Source organism: Mycothermus thermophilus (genome assembly GCF_041956435.1).
Source record: "Mycothermus thermophilus strain CBS 625.91 unplaced genomic scaffold VTJ04scaffold_1, whole genome shotgun sequence".
NCBI classification, from domain to species: Eukaryota; Fungi; Ascomycota; class Sordariomycetes; order Sordariales; family Chaetomiaceae; genus Mycothermus; species Mycothermus thermophilus.
The window spans coordinates 729650-743658 of record NW_027191427.1 but is presented as its reverse complement, the minus strand read 5'-3'; the positions used below and the strand labels follow the sequence as shown (position 1 = coordinate 743658).

Sequence of the window (14009 nt, the reverse complement as noted above, 5' to 3'; positions counted from 1 at the left end):
TGAGAGCAAGTCAAAACATTAGCACCACACCACCGGCCGGCAAATTCAATTGAGAACCCGAAAACAAGGAAAAGTTTCATTCTTTCACTACCCACCCCCTACCCCCCTTAGATGGTTACCCCCCCGACCCATCCCCAACCCTACCCTAACATCACACTGGACTCCTTCGAAAACTTACGTTCACCCTCCGCCAGAGGTCGTCATCTAAGCTCCACCGCCACCAGCGGCCTCACGCCGGAACTTGGGCACATACTTGCCCGGCGCGCCACTCGCCCTAAGCGGCGGCTCTGCAGGAGCATCCTTAACATCCCTATCACCACGACCAGAGCCAACCCGATCCATGGGAACACCACGGCCCGAGCCGGCGCGGTCCATGGGCACACCCCGACCGGAGCCGGTGCGGGGCGGCAGCGCGGAGCGCTCCGGTGGCGGAGTAGCACCACCGGCCGCGGCCGCCTTCTGAGCCTCCCTCTCGCGCCAGCCACCCGGCTTGAGGCCACCAATACGCGGCGGGCCACTGACCGGCGGCGCCCGGTCGCCGGCACCCGAGCCACCACGCTCGATGGGCGGCGGGCCGGGGCGGGCCGGAGGCGCCGCGGCCGAGTCGGATGCACCGCCAGCAGCGGCAGCCTGGGCGGCGGCAGCAGCCTTGGCCGCCTCGCGCTCTCTCCAGCTGCCGGGCTTGATGCCAGGAATGATGGGACGTGCGGGTGCGGCGGCAGCGACAGGCTCGGGAGGAGGACCGCGGATTGGCACGGAGGCAGAGGCAGCAGCGGCAGCGGCAGCCTTCTCCTTCTCGGCCCGGCGCCTGGCCATGGCCTCCTCCTCGCGCCGTTGCTGGAGGGCCTGGGCTTCCCTGGCGCGTTCGCGCTCCTTCTCCCTCTCCTCGCGGAGGCGGGCAAGTTCCTCCCTCTTGGCCTCCAGGCGCTTCCTCTCCTCCTCCTTCTCGCGGGCCGCGCGCTCCTCGGCCTCGCGGAGCTGGCGCTCCTTCTCCTCGCGCTCGCGCTTCTCGCGAAGTTTGCGCTCGCGGTACTCCTTGCGACGCTGGTTGATGGCCTTCTCAAGCTCGCGCTCGGCATCGCGGCGGCGCTTCTCAAACTGATCGCGACGGCGCTCGTGCAGGTCGGCGCGGAAGGCCTCGTAGAAGGGCATAAGACGGCTAAGACGGTGCTTGAGCTCCAGATCTGCCTTGTGCTTGGCCTCAGCCTCCTTGAGGGTCTGAGCCTTGATGAGCTCGTAAGCCGCCTTGTCACGCTCGCACTGCGCAGCATAGTCCTCGGGGAGCTTCTTGGCCTCCTCCTTCCTGTAGGCACGCTCCAAGTGGTCGATGCGCTTGTGGGTGATGCGAAGCTTCTCGGCGATAGTATTCTTCTCGCGCTCAAGCTGCTGCAGCTTGAGCATGCGGATCTTGTTGCTGTCGAGGTTCTCAAGGTCACCGAGCTCAATGTCTTCAAGCTTCATATCCTTGAGCATATTCTCGACTTCCTTCTTCTTGATTTGCTCGCGTTCTTGGGCCAGACGCTTCTGCTCGCGGATGCGCTGCTCCTCGGCCAAGCGAGCCGCCTCGGCCTGTTGCAGGGCCTGCTCCATGAGCAGCTTCTTACGGGCGTTCTCCTTGTCCTTCTGGGCCTGGAGCTCCGAGGCGCGATCCTTACGCTTCTGAATGATCTCCTTGCGGGCAAGGATCGCGGCGTGCTCTTCCTCGGCGCCGGCCTTGGCACGGGCGAGGGCGGCATCGCGGGCCTGAATGCGGGCCTCGTTGAAAGAAGGATCGATGTAGCGGCAGGTCGTGTACAGGACCTCAGCCAGGCGAGTGAGCTGAGAGCGGACAATCTGGGAGGGGGTGCTCTGGAGACGCTGCACGGTACCCGTCTCGCTCTCGGCCGAGCCAGCCGCTGACCCGGCGTGGGCGGCGCGGGCCGACGACAGAACATCGACGTCAAAGCTGAGGACGCCCGTAGCGTGGTCCATACGGATGGCGAGGTCGCCCTTTTTGTTGCCGTTCATGATGAACTTCTCGATGACGGCGGGGCTGACCTGGAATGGTTCGGGGAATTGAGCCAGCCCCTGCACGAAGTCAAGGCTCACCGTCTCGTACACCTGTGAGAGTTGCTGGAACAGACGGGTGAGGATGACCTGCTGCAGGGGGGCGATGTACTTGGACATCTCCTCGTCGGCGCCGATCTCAGTGAGGATAGGCGAGATCTTCTTGCAGATAGACAAGGGATGGAAGTCGACCTCCAAGATGTTGTAGAGCTCGCGGATTTGAGGCTTGGCACGGCGCAGAAGCGGCTTGGTGAGAACATCGCGGAAGAGGCTGGCGCGGGTCGGAGCCTGGGACATGCCGAGAAGATGGGTAAGGCGCGTGTTCTTGTTCTTGCGGGCCTCATCGAAATCAACCATGGCACCGCGGGAACGCGATGTGCTGATGACGGGGATCGACAGAGCCGAGAGAACAACGAAAGTGGCAGCCCGCTGGAGGTCAGCCTCGGTGGCGGACGGGTGATCCGCCTTCTTCCCGCTACCAGAGGCGAGCAGAGCAGCCGACTGGCGCAGCAAGTTGTAATAGCGAGCCCAGGCGGCGGCATGGAACAGGTAGTTTTCGCCAACCAAGAAGATGCGGGTGAGCTTCTCATAGTAGTTGGCCATCATGACGTTCTTGGCGGGGCGCTTGCTCAGGCTGAGAAGGGTATGGATATCCTCGACGCTGCGGAAGGCCTCCTGCCAGAGCTCCAGCTCGACGGCCACGTTGAGCTGCTGGAAGCGAATCTCGAGATGGCGCTGCAGAGTATCCGGATCACTCAAGTTGATAGCATGCATCTGAGCCGAATACTTGGCGGCGGTCTGGACATGGTTGCGCAGCAGCTCGCACAGACGACGGAACTCGGTCTTGCGGGTGAACTTTTTGCAGAACTCGAACGCCTGCAAGGCGGTGGTCTGGTAGAGTTGCTCGAGGCGGGCATTGTTGCGGAGGATGTCAAGGACGGTGCGGTAGGCTTCCCAGAGGAACTTGAGCCAGGGAGTGACGATGGCGCGATCGGTGCGGTCCTTGGACTGTTCGCCCGAGACGGTGGCCAGGAGAATGGACTCGGGGGTCTCGCTGGCCTCGAGATCGTCGACGCTGGACGAATTGGCGGTGGCCTCGATGCTGGACTGAATTTCATCTGCCTTCTGCTGGGCGGCCGTGACCTTCTCGGTGGCGAGGTCAATGAATTTCTTGAGGACGAGCTGCAAAAATCGAGCCGTTAGCAAATTGACGACCATACCGTATCTTGAGTTGGGGCGGCATGGACGAACCTCGATGGTGGCCACATTGGTGTTCTGGGCGATGTTCTTGTACTGGTAGAGAGCGTCCTTGGCGAGCTTGCCCTTCTTCTGCTCGACGGCGAGTTCGACGAGCAGGATCATAACCGGCTCGAGCGAGGTGATGGGGACATTGCGGGACCGCTTTGACGTGACATGTTCGTGCAGCAGGGTCAGGGCGGCCGGGGCCTGGTTGACCCCGATGAGTTCGTGTGCCCGCTTCAGGACATTTTCGGGCTTCTGATGAGGAGGAGGCGGCTGCGAGGGTCAGTCAGTACCGGGGGTTCTCTGTCGGCCATGGCAGAAAAAAATGAAAAGCTGAGGGCGTCGACATGGTGGCGGATGACGGCGGGGCAACGCCAGTTGGGCGCAGCACTGTCAAATCCAACGACCACACGACCAAGCAGCATCGAGAAAAGAAAAAAGAAATGGAATGGAATCAAGCTCACCATGATGGGCAATCTCCTCTGCGCGCGGCAGGTCTCGAGGAGAATGAAGGGTGGTGGGATTGAGCAGCAGCGCGAGGCAGCGTGAGGGGTTCTTGGGCCTGCGCTGACTCCAGAATTTTGTGTTTGGCGAACCCTTGGAGCCGTCACAAGCCCAGATTCAGCAAATTGTGTGGGCGGAAAATGCCGGTCACGTGATTTTGGTGTTTCTGGGATGGGAGTCCCAGGGTTCGGGTTACAGAAGGTCAACGTGAAAGAAGGCTAGCGTCAGAATGACACCGATGAGGAGGTCGGCCTTCCAAATCGCAAAGAATCACTATCAAAAAGTGAGCTAAGAATGAGTCTGTTCTATTGCCCAAGATTTCGCTGTTTTTGTTAGAACAAGCGGTTGGGCCTCGATGTGCGCTTTTGGCCGAGTCGAGGCCATGTCAAGTGGGTGGATGTCAAGGCACGGTCGAGGCTGTCCGAAAGCAAACATGGGCTTCCTTTTGCTTTGAGCGACAATGAGAACAATATCAAGACGGAGCTGCCAAATGCATCAGATGTCAACATTGCGTCTTTTCATCTTTTCCAGGACCTGTCAAGGCATATCTTCCACTTCCACGAGATTTGAATGTTGGGATGACGTTTTGTGATAGTGGTTTCTGCACAGCTCACAATCAAAGCGAGACAAGCCATTCGCTTGGTCCCTCGACGAATGCATTAGCCCGCCATCCAGGGACCCGTGGACATGCAGACAACATAACTAGGGACAGAAGTTCGGGTTTTGAATCCAGAGCGCGATGCGTTTATATAGTTAGTATAGTTAGTATGGACACAAGGAGATGCAATAATATCCCGATCAGATGGATCCGATCTGGAGCCTGGAATCCGGAATCTCGATGCCGTTGAGATCTGTGAAGTGAATGGGATGCAAAAAACATCCATGGAAACATTGGAAACACGGGAGCGAGCGGTCCAGAGCAGCGGGAAACATCCCCGGGCCATCGCCAAGGCGAGCAAAAGACCGGGCCCCACCCTCTGGCCCGGCTAGCGCAACCCTTCGGCTGCGCTGGGAAGGTGGTCTGACTGGGGCTCGGGAGCGGGGACCCAATCTAACCGACCCTGGACAATCTCATTTTCTTTCTGCCGGGCCCAAGCGTTCGTCTTCTCCTTTCCCATGGAAAAAGGCGAGGAGCACAGACCAACTCCGGCTCCACTCTCCCTCCTGAAAGCTGCTGCTGCTTCTGCTCCTGCTGCTGCTTTGAACCTTGCCCCCTTCGATTCCAAACGCCTCTCTGCCAATCATCCCCAATTCGAGAGCCTCAACCTCTCAATCGTCATTCCTTTCCCTTTCTCCCTCCATCGCATCGCACTGCCGTCGGCATTCCATCGATACACGCCGCCTCCGGGCTCAGATTTTATTTTCTTCCTTATCTGCTGCTCTTTGGGTAAGTACTCTTTACCTTGTGCAATTGCGCGTCGGTGTTGATGCGTGCGATTGGGGTGACGGTGTTGCCTGGGAAAACGGTCGAACAGTGCAGATTGCTTCCCGCGAACAACGACTCCGGCGTCCTCGTCGAGTCAATTGCCAAACACCGATTGCACCGACAATGATGGACACGCGTCCTCTTCAACAGCATCAATTGCCACCGGTGCAAAGACGCGCCGCCGAGATGGACTTGATGGACTAACGCGCTGCCGCGATTCAGAACCACCACTCCGCGAGTCGGACAACTTTTTTCCCATCGATCGCGATCCCCGACAGCGACATTTCGCTCGGGCGACAACCGCTTCTCTAGCCCATTTCTACTCTTCCTCCCATCACTCTTCTAACCCCTTTCGCCACCCCCCGACCTCCCATCCAAAATGCCTCCCTACACCTCCCGTGATGTCGGCGACCCGTCCGCCATCAACAAGAGGAACAAGCAGAGCATGGCAGACCTGAAGCTCCGCCGCCTGACGGAGCTCAACTCGCGGCTACGTGAGGACCTCGACCGGGAGCGCATCCCCGTCAGCCAGGCTGCCAAGAGGTAAGAAGCCAAGAGGAGGTTTCTGTGGTTTGCCTGACAGTCGCTGACGGACAATTTAACAGCATCATTGCCTACTGCAACAACACCCGCGATTACATGGTCCCCAGCGTTTGGGGTCCCGTGCCCAAGGGCGAGGATCCGTATGCGCCACAGCAGAGCGGCGGGTGCTGCGTCGTCATGTAAACACCTCTCACTGTTTCGGGCGATTTCCGGTGTCGACCGGATGGTGCGCACGACACCGAGGTCGATGGCGACACTGCGGCCAGGCTTTGGCATTCTCAAAAGTCGGAGATACGATTGCTGGTAGTCGCCCGATGCTCGGCAAGTTCAGAGTTTTAATCATGTTACACCGTACCGTAGGCGAGCAACGTTCACGGTCAGGTTTCTGGGGGATGAAGAACGACAACAGCTATCCCAAAGACAAGACTACGCTGCAACGGGCCATGCGAACCGCAATAGCAACGCGAAGGGGGCTGGCTCGCCATGGGCAAGAAAAATACGAGGTTGGAAAATGGACGGGACGACGGTACGGCCTGGCTACGATAACGCTTCTTTCATACCCCTTTTCTTCTGGGCGGGATCGTGGGCTGGCTGAGCGGCATCTTTCATCATGTAATATCTTTTTTTCTTCTTTTAGTTGTGTTTCTTGTTTGGTTGATTTTGTATCGCCGCGCTAACCTGGCACGGATTGCCTCCTGACTTACCATCGAGTTTATTTCCATGTACATAATGGTCTTATGTTTAGCAGCTGGGTGGATGTCATGAGGATTGGGGGAATGAAGACAGGATTTGCGACGATAGCGTCTCGTGTGCTTCTGTGACTGTGTTGCTCTGTTGATTGCCAATGTTGTGGTACGCAGTTCAAGAAGTGCGCATGCCGTGGCGATGCAGTCTCCACGGAAATGGCTCACCCAGATTTATGGCACTCAAATGTGTCGTACCGTAGTCTCCTCACTCGCACAACTACAGTACAACTCGGCAAGGTTCGAATTCGGCGATACAAAACACCAATACATCAACTCGACCAGACGATAATCAAGCCACCTAACCATGGCTGATCAACAACAAGAGCAGCAATTTACATCGCCTCCACGTCTTCCGCGGATCACGATCCAGTTCTGCACGCAATGCAAGTGGATGCTGAGGGCTGCCTATGTAAGTAAGGAAGATCGATGATGCTCATGTCGTTTGCGTCCTGCTGTGTCTTGATCAGAAATATGTTTCACAACCTTGCGTATCACAATATAACTGGACGGGCTGGGGCAATTGGCCATGCGGTACTGGGTTGCTGTCAAAATCCGTACATTCTCATACTCCAGGCCACTGTCCAGATCATCATCTCCTATGGAGGATTCGATGGCATATCATCAGTCATATACACGCCAGCCTGAGCGACACACAAACATATTCTCTCTTTCACCTCCCTCTCATCAAAAATTTATACTGTCTAACCCCCCCAACTAACCACAACCCCCGCTTCCAGTACGCCCAAGAACTCCTCTCCACCTTCTCCCTCGACATAGGCGAAGTCGCGCTCCAGCCCGCCACGGGCGGCGTCTTCACCGTCGACATCACCGTTGCTGCGGCCCCTCCAGCCCAGCAGGCATCATCATCAACAGATCCTGCTGGTGTGAGCAACAATGACAAGCCAACCCCAGCACCAACGACGACGACGACGACGACGACGACGACGACGACTGCTACCGCGGATATAGAGACGAAAACCATCCGCCTCTGGGACCGCAAACGCGACGCCGGCTTCCCCGAGACCAAGGAGCTCAAGCGCCGTGTGCGCGACGTGATCCAGCCGGGGAGGGATCTGGGCCACGTGGATCGCGAGTATCATAAGAAGCGTCAGCAAGCGGATGCTGCTGCCGCTGCTGTGAAGACGGGAGGAGGGGATAGCAGCGGGACGGCTGTGAAGAACGAGAGCGGCGGCGGCATCAGTGGTGGTGTTGGTTCTGCTGGTGGTGGTTCGACGACGACGTGCGTCAAAACTGAGAAAGGGGAGGGCTGCGAGGACTGTCAGTGATCCCTTGGTCCATCTCGCTGGCTGTTTGTGTGGCTGGTTGGTTGGCCTGGTGTTGAGTCTATGCGGTACCAAGCGGGGAGGAAGAGCATTGAGGAGAGCCGAGCTACTTGCCTGGCTTAGATATTGGGAGATATCGAGGGCCTCGAGACCACAAATCTAGATCCAGACACAAAAGACAGAATCCAACCCTAGGCCCTGGATCGTTCGTGAAAGAAAGCTAGCTTACCCACAAGCTTGTGCGCTCTGGCACATGTGTGTTGTCAAAACCCTAGTGTAAATGAGCTGGACTGCCTTGCCTTGTCCGCTCATCTTTCCCATTGTCCAGGCCAGAGCCAGGTTGGGTTGTTAGTTGATATGAACCCAAGGGCTAGGGAGCAAGTCGTCTCCAGGGATTTGGAAGGCGTCCATGCAAATGTATAGGCGCTCTGACATCGGTGGATGGGTATCTTTCATCAAGAAACCCAGCAACATCCTAACCACACCACCTACCTTCTTGCTGGTCAAAGAAACCATGGCCCTGGGAGTGTGCAGAACATCAATCAGGAACATATCTAACCACACATACCCATCCATTCAGATATCCTGTTACGGATCCAACCGAGCACTTCCGACAACATACTTATCGCCCTTCTCGTCTGGATTCACCCCGTTCAAGGAGGACAGATACATATATAACGTATTCCTTGATCTAGAAGTCATGTTGTGCAGTCTTCAGTCTAGTCCAAAGCATCCGTCTCATCCACCATCACGTCGCTAACGTCTAGATACTCTTCTTTGTCCAAAGCATACTTTTCCCCTCTCCTTCCCCGAGCATCACAACCCCTCCGAAAATCAGAAAAGGGCAAAGACGAAGAAGCAACTAACTCAGGTACATACCTAAGGAAGACAGGCTACGTATGCATAACACAACGTCAACAATAGCGTTGATGACAGGTCAAAGCCAAAGCAAAATAATGCCAACCAACCCATCAATCATCAGTCGTCAGCAGCAGCAGCAGCAGCAGCAGCAGCAGCAGCAGCCGCAACTCACAGCTGACGGCCATCATCAACCACAAGACACAGACACCGGACCAGCAGGCTGTCTTCTTCCTTCAACTCCCTCATCATCACCTCTGAATTCCCAAAAGCAAAAGAGAAGAAGAAAAACAGAATAAAACAGAAAAAACAAGCAAAATCTCACCGCCAACAATAATATCTACTTATACATTTACCTGACAACCTTCCACCACACCTGCTAACCAGCCTTCTAGCCAGCCAGCTACGTACCTCAGCTATTCCGAACAGAGCCTACTATTCCCATCATACCCCAACCAAGGCTGTTAGGAGGGAATGATACGGAATAAAAACCAAACGGAGGAAGAAAAGAAACGACGAGACCCCAAGCTCGAGGAAAGTTTGTGCCATGTTCTCTCCCAGTTGTTGGCTCAGAGTGACTTTGTTGTGTTGATCGACGACCATCGTTAAACTTTCGTATTCCCCTTAAAGAAAAAAAGTTTCCCGAACCATTCACCATTCCCATGTACCCCCCCCCTTCTCCGCCTTGCAAAGATGCGGCAACTCCCCTTCCCGCTGCTTTCCCCCATACTTCCCATGACAAGAAGAACACAGAAAACAGCAAAAATGACACCCCTACACACTCATGACCCTCCTTTCCATAACCCCTGCCCCCACTCAACACAACACAGCCTGCTCGCCTCCCTGTTCTCCCCCCGCCATTCAGCGCGACGAGATACGAGATATAGGCATTAAGCTGACGAAGACATGGCTCATGCCTTCAGCCCAGCTCCGAAGGGTGGCGACGACTGGTGATGCCGACGACGGTAATGGCGACGGAGTGAGAGCTCGACTCGACACAGGAATACGGGGGGAAAGCTTGGGTTGGTTGAACAAAACACAAACAAAAGTGGAAAGAACAAAAGAGAAAGAAAAGAAAAAAACAACACATGATGATGACGTAGTTGTCGTTATGGCCCGCCCTCTTTGTTGCGCATCGCGGAGGGAAAAACACGAGACGTACGCTGGGTTGGATAGGCCTTGGCTAGTAACATGATATTGTCGAGAGCCGGCTCCTAGCGTTGGCGTCGTAGTCATGACGTGAGGGGGAATGGCGTCATCACAGGGAAGTGACAACGTGCTGCTTATCGACCGCGCCCGAACCTAGATGAAGAAGACAAGAGTTCGCATAAATCCCTTTGTGTGACTTTACTTGGATTGTTTCCGGGGAGTGGTCGGGCGGCTGCTGCCTCCGAGGCTCTGGACATACTTTTGTTTCTTCTCGGCGGGCTTGAGAATCTGCAAGGGAGAGTCAGCAACAGGCCTATGAAACCGATGGGACGGGGAAAAGCAACGGACCTGGAACGAGCAAAGCAAGCTCTCGTCCACACTCATCATGGCACCGGCGTTGTCGAACTCGCCGCAATAGTTGGGAGCGCTAAACAGCGTGACGAGCTGACGCTTCGAGAAAAACTCGTAGCCATCTTCGACAACCTGGTGGGCGCGGCAGATGAGGTCCATGTCGTGTTTTTGGAGGAAGCGGGTGACGACATCGGGCCCGAAGGTGAAGGAGACGCCGCGATCATTCTCTGACCAGCCTGTGATGTCCTTGTCGGGGTCCGACCAAAGCAGATCGCAAAGCAAGCCGCAGTCAGGAATCTAGAGGATACGGGTTAGCAAGCAGAGGGAGCTGGCTTCACACTTGGTCATGACGTACGTCAGTGGGCCTCATGACACGGCGAATCTGCTCCATGGAGTTCAGATCCGGGCTCAGACCGCCGTGCATGGTGAAGATCTTCTCGTCGATGATAGCGGCGATGGGCAGGCAGTTGAAACAGTCGGTGAAGGTCTTCCACAGCTTGATGTTGTAACGACGCTTGCACTCGTCGTAAAAACCGTAGATGCGGTTAATCGAGGCGCACTCGTGGTTGCCGCGCAAGATGAAGAAGTTCTCAGGATACTTGATCTTGTAGGCCAGGAGGAGGCAGATGGTCTCGAGCGACTGCTTTCCGCGATCAACGTAGTCGCCAAGGAAGAGGTAGTTCGCCTCGGGAGGGAACCCGCCATACTCGAACAGGCGGAGCAAGTCATAGTATTGCCCGTGGATATCACCGCAGATCTAACAAAGATCAATGTTAGCTAGTACTCACACAACGAGGACAGTCGGCCGTGACATCTTGGGGGAGGTGGGTGGCTCGTGCAAAAATGACGATAAATACGTCTCGGTCAAAATATCACCATACCTTGATGGGAGCTTCGAGCTCAAGCAGAATGGGTTGGGAGATGAAGATCTCGCGGGCCTTTGTGCAAAGGTAGCGGATCTCAGCCTCGAGAAGCTGGACCTGCTTGCCGGGACGGCTGCCCCGCACCTCGAGGAGGCGGTCGATTATGGAGTCGAGATCGACGTCGTGTTGGTCCGCCATGGCTTCAACCTTTCAATTCCTCCCTCAACCGAAACTGTGCCGAAGGCGCGTGGGGGGCGGGTGTCGGCGGCGAGGGGCGATTCGTAAGCAGAACGCCGAAGAAGGGAGACTCTCTCAAAAAAACAGTGCGACGCGTTCAGGGCCGAATATGATACACTTTGGCTCTGAAAAAATCGGGGCAAAAGTTAGAATCGGTCTAGAAAATTGAAAATCGAAATGTCGCGAGACGAGAGATGACTCGTTGACGTGATTTTGTCCACGAAACGCGAGACGGCATGAATTTTTTTTCTCGTCGCGCGAGGCCCTGGCAGCCTCTGCGCACGCGATGAACACGACGTAGCGAATGGTGCACGACAGGGCGCGGATGAGCAGGACGAAAACACTCACCTTCAGATCAGAGGGCACAAAGTGATCGCAACAACGAGCGGGTTGGGTGGGGGGAGCGGAGGGGAATATACCCCTTCTTCGTCTGCTTTCGACCGCACGCAGCAAACGACGCTCTGCTTCCGAGAAGGAGAGAAAATGTTGTTGAGTGGGAATGGAGGAGGAGGAGGGGGCCGATCAAGTAATTTTTCTTGTCGTTTTCCTCGCTCTCTTGTTATTGATTTTTATCGTCGAGGGTATTCGTCAACAAAAAGCTGGTAGATGCAGCAGGCAACTCGGCAGCAGCGAGATGCGTCGTCGGGGGATGAGGGGAGAGAGAAAACACCGATGAATCGTGTTCAGGCTCGGGCGGGCGCTGCGAGTCAGCAATGGGCAAGATGGTCGTTCAGTTCGTCTCGAAGACGTGCGTCGCTGGTAGGCTGCAAAAGGCCGTCGTCGTCGTCGTCGCTGTTGTGAGATGGGGATGGATCCCGACGTGCTCGATGGTCGCGTTGGTTTGTGCTTTGTTTTGTTGGGGGAGTCGAAAACGGGGGTGAGGGAAGGTGGGAGAGGAAGAAAGGATGGAGAGGGAGAGAAGTGGGTGTGCAGCGGTGCAGTGCAGAACAGCAGGCGGCGGCGGCGGCGGTAGCAGCAGCAGCAACGGCTTCCGTGGCCACGAAACCTGGAATTCGCAACTGTTGTTTTCTTGTCTCAAATATCCGGGGCGAACCGAAATGTCGACCGCACAGGAAACTCGTCTCTGTTTCTTTTCGTCGCCTTAATGGGAGAATATGGTCGTTTTTGGTGGACGAAATCGCGCTTGGATATGGGAGATCGTTGAAGCAGCGCCAGAAAAAAATGTGAGTTGCGTCGCTAGGTAATAAGGTGTGAAAAAGTCTGGGTAACGGGTCTGGGAGGGATGGAGACAAGCTGGGACTCTCTGGCCAGGGACTGGGGACCGGAGACTGGAAGCACGGCACGCCCGGCATGTCACAAAGGCTGACTCCCTGAGCTTGGACGGGATGCCCAGGGGCCTGAGGCAGGAGCGTGGGGCTGTAAGATACGTCCTTACGTTACAGTACGAAATGACAGCACCCGTAGACCCTCTGGAAGCGGCGGACAATACAGTATCTTACGCTGCCGAAATCAAAGCGGCAGTCGACGAGACAAAGGCTGTGTCGGAAAGCAGGCGCCAGTGAGCAGCCTTCCACCTCTCACATCGCGTCCCAGGAAGGCGGACCCGGTGTTTCTCGCTCTTCCTTGGGTCTGCATCCTTGCCTCTCCTTCCTTGCTTGCCCACGAAAACTGAATCGAGTCACGGCCGATTACGTAAATTACCGTACCGAATTTGCCAGCGTTACGAACGATGACCTGACGGCGTGACGGCGCGGGGAGTGGGAATTGCCCGGAGGAGAATCCGTCCAGAAAGATGGAGGGCGGGGCTTGGTGAGGAAGCTGCCCTTCTGCCCTCGTGCTCTGTCATTCATTGCTAACACAAATCCCACCTCCCAAAGCTCCCAACAACTCCCGTCACTTTTCCGAGATTTGTGTCGTAATGACTCCGGCCTCACACAGCTGCGAGATTCGGCATCGAAACGGTCCTCTATTGCGACGGGATTGGCCCGACAAGCTGACGTTGGGCTTGTCAGAGTGGAGAGCAAGCGACCCTGCTGCTGGGAAGAACCCCTCCCTTTCTTGAGGTCGTCGTTCTCGATTCTCTTCCCGCTGTCTCGTTTTCCTCTCTGCCCTGCGTGCGTTTCGTTTGCTCCTGCGGATCCAGAGCCCTGCGAGGCCGCTGCTGTTGCTACGCCCAACCCTGCAACGCCCCCCTTTGCGTCTGCACTTCTCGTGCCACCACCCCGCGATCGCGAGGCTCAGTTTCATATAATTCTGCTATCCTTGACGAGCGTCGAAGGAAAAGGTTTTGTTAGTAACCGGAATATTTGCGGTCTGCGTGTCTGCGTAGTTCTGCCTCCACAGCACAGTACGGCACCATCGACCTGGGTTGGTTCATCTACCACCACCACCGTTCCCCTCCCCCGCTCTGGCCCCTTTGTCATCGAGCCCCACGAGGGCTGGCGTTGGCGTTGGCGTCGCGGGGCCGGGCGCCGTCTGCAAAAGCGGCGGCGTCCGCAAACGCACATCAGCCCTTCAGAGCTCTGTCTCTAGGTCTGGCGAAACCCGCTTGGCGCCCGGGTCTGGACTATGCCTCTAGGGGCTATGGATGTATTTAATTTATGTGGGTGTATTTCCAACCTCCAAACCTATCTTGCCGCCGAAGTTGGAGCAGATGTAATACGCGGAAACCTGAACATCATCTCTCATCACTCTTCCATCTCATGGCATGTCTGTCAGATCTCGCCTTTCCTTTGACCGAGGTTCGACTCCTCTCGTCCGGGTCCTTCTCCCCGGTCCAGTCCCGTCTGCATATGCCATG

At 56.2% G+C, this 14009-nt stretch overlaps 6 protein-coding genes across 6 annotated transcripts; 4 read left to right on the top strand and 2 right to left on the bottom strand.

The window, feature by feature from the left end:
* Nucleotides 1-204: 204 nt before the first annotated feature.
* On the bottom strand, nt 205-3755 carry VTJ04DRAFT_263 (uncharacterized protein; the record flags this gene model as incomplete). Its single annotated transcript, XM_069360440.1, has 3 exons — nt 205-3228; nt 3298-3561; nt 3753-3755. 3 exons carry the CDS (start codon nt 3753-3755, stop codon nt 205-207), a joined length of 3291 nt encoding a protein of 1096 aa, XP_069222873.1.
* Nucleotides 3756-4908: 1153 nt separating this feature from the next.
* Nucleotides 4909-5564, top strand: VTJ04DRAFT_262 (uncharacterized protein; the record flags this gene model as incomplete). The annotated part of the gene is made up of 3 exons (XM_069360429.1): nt 4909-5179; nt 5441-5456; nt 5531-5564. The coding sequence occupies 3 exons, from the start codon at nt 4909-4911 to the stop codon at nt 5562-5564; spliced, it is 321 nt and encodes a 106-aa protein (XP_069222872.1).
* Nucleotides 5565-5597: 33 nt separating this feature from the next.
* VTJ04DRAFT_261 (uncharacterized protein) lies at nt 5598-5944 on the top strand (the record flags this gene model as incomplete). The annotated part of the gene is made up of 2 exons (XM_069360418.1): nt 5598-5761; nt 5824-5944. The coding sequence occupies 2 exons, from the start codon at nt 5598-5600 to the stop codon at nt 5942-5944; spliced, it is 285 nt and encodes a 94-aa protein (XP_069222871.1).
* An 867-nt stretch (nt 5945-6811) lies between these two features.
* VTJ04DRAFT_260 (uncharacterized protein) lies at nt 6812-7793 on the top strand (the record flags this gene model as incomplete). The annotated part of the gene is made up of 2 exons (XM_069360407.1): nt 6812-6916; nt 7245-7793. The coding sequence occupies 2 exons, from the start codon at nt 6812-6814 to the stop codon at nt 7791-7793; spliced, it is 654 nt and encodes a 217-aa protein (XP_069222870.1).
* Nucleotides 7794-9122: 1329 nt separating this feature from the next.
* On the top strand, nt 9123-9436 carry VTJ04DRAFT_259 (uncharacterized protein; the record flags this gene model as incomplete). The annotated part of the gene is made up of 2 exons (XM_069360395.1): nt 9123-9252; nt 9342-9436. The coding sequence occupies 2 exons, from the start codon at nt 9123-9125 to the stop codon at nt 9434-9436; spliced, it is 225 nt and encodes a 74-aa protein (XP_069222869.1).
* Nucleotides 9437-9995: 559 nt separating this feature from the next.
* Nucleotides 9996-11209, bottom strand: VTJ04DRAFT_258 (uncharacterized protein; the record flags this gene model as incomplete). Its single annotated transcript, XM_069360384.1, has 4 exons — nt 9996-10085; nt 10146-10445; nt 10504-10905; nt 11030-11209. 4 exons carry the CDS (start codon nt 11207-11209, stop codon nt 9996-9998), a joined length of 972 nt encoding a protein of 323 aa, XP_069222868.1.
* Nucleotides 11210-14009: the final 2800 nt, after the last annotated feature.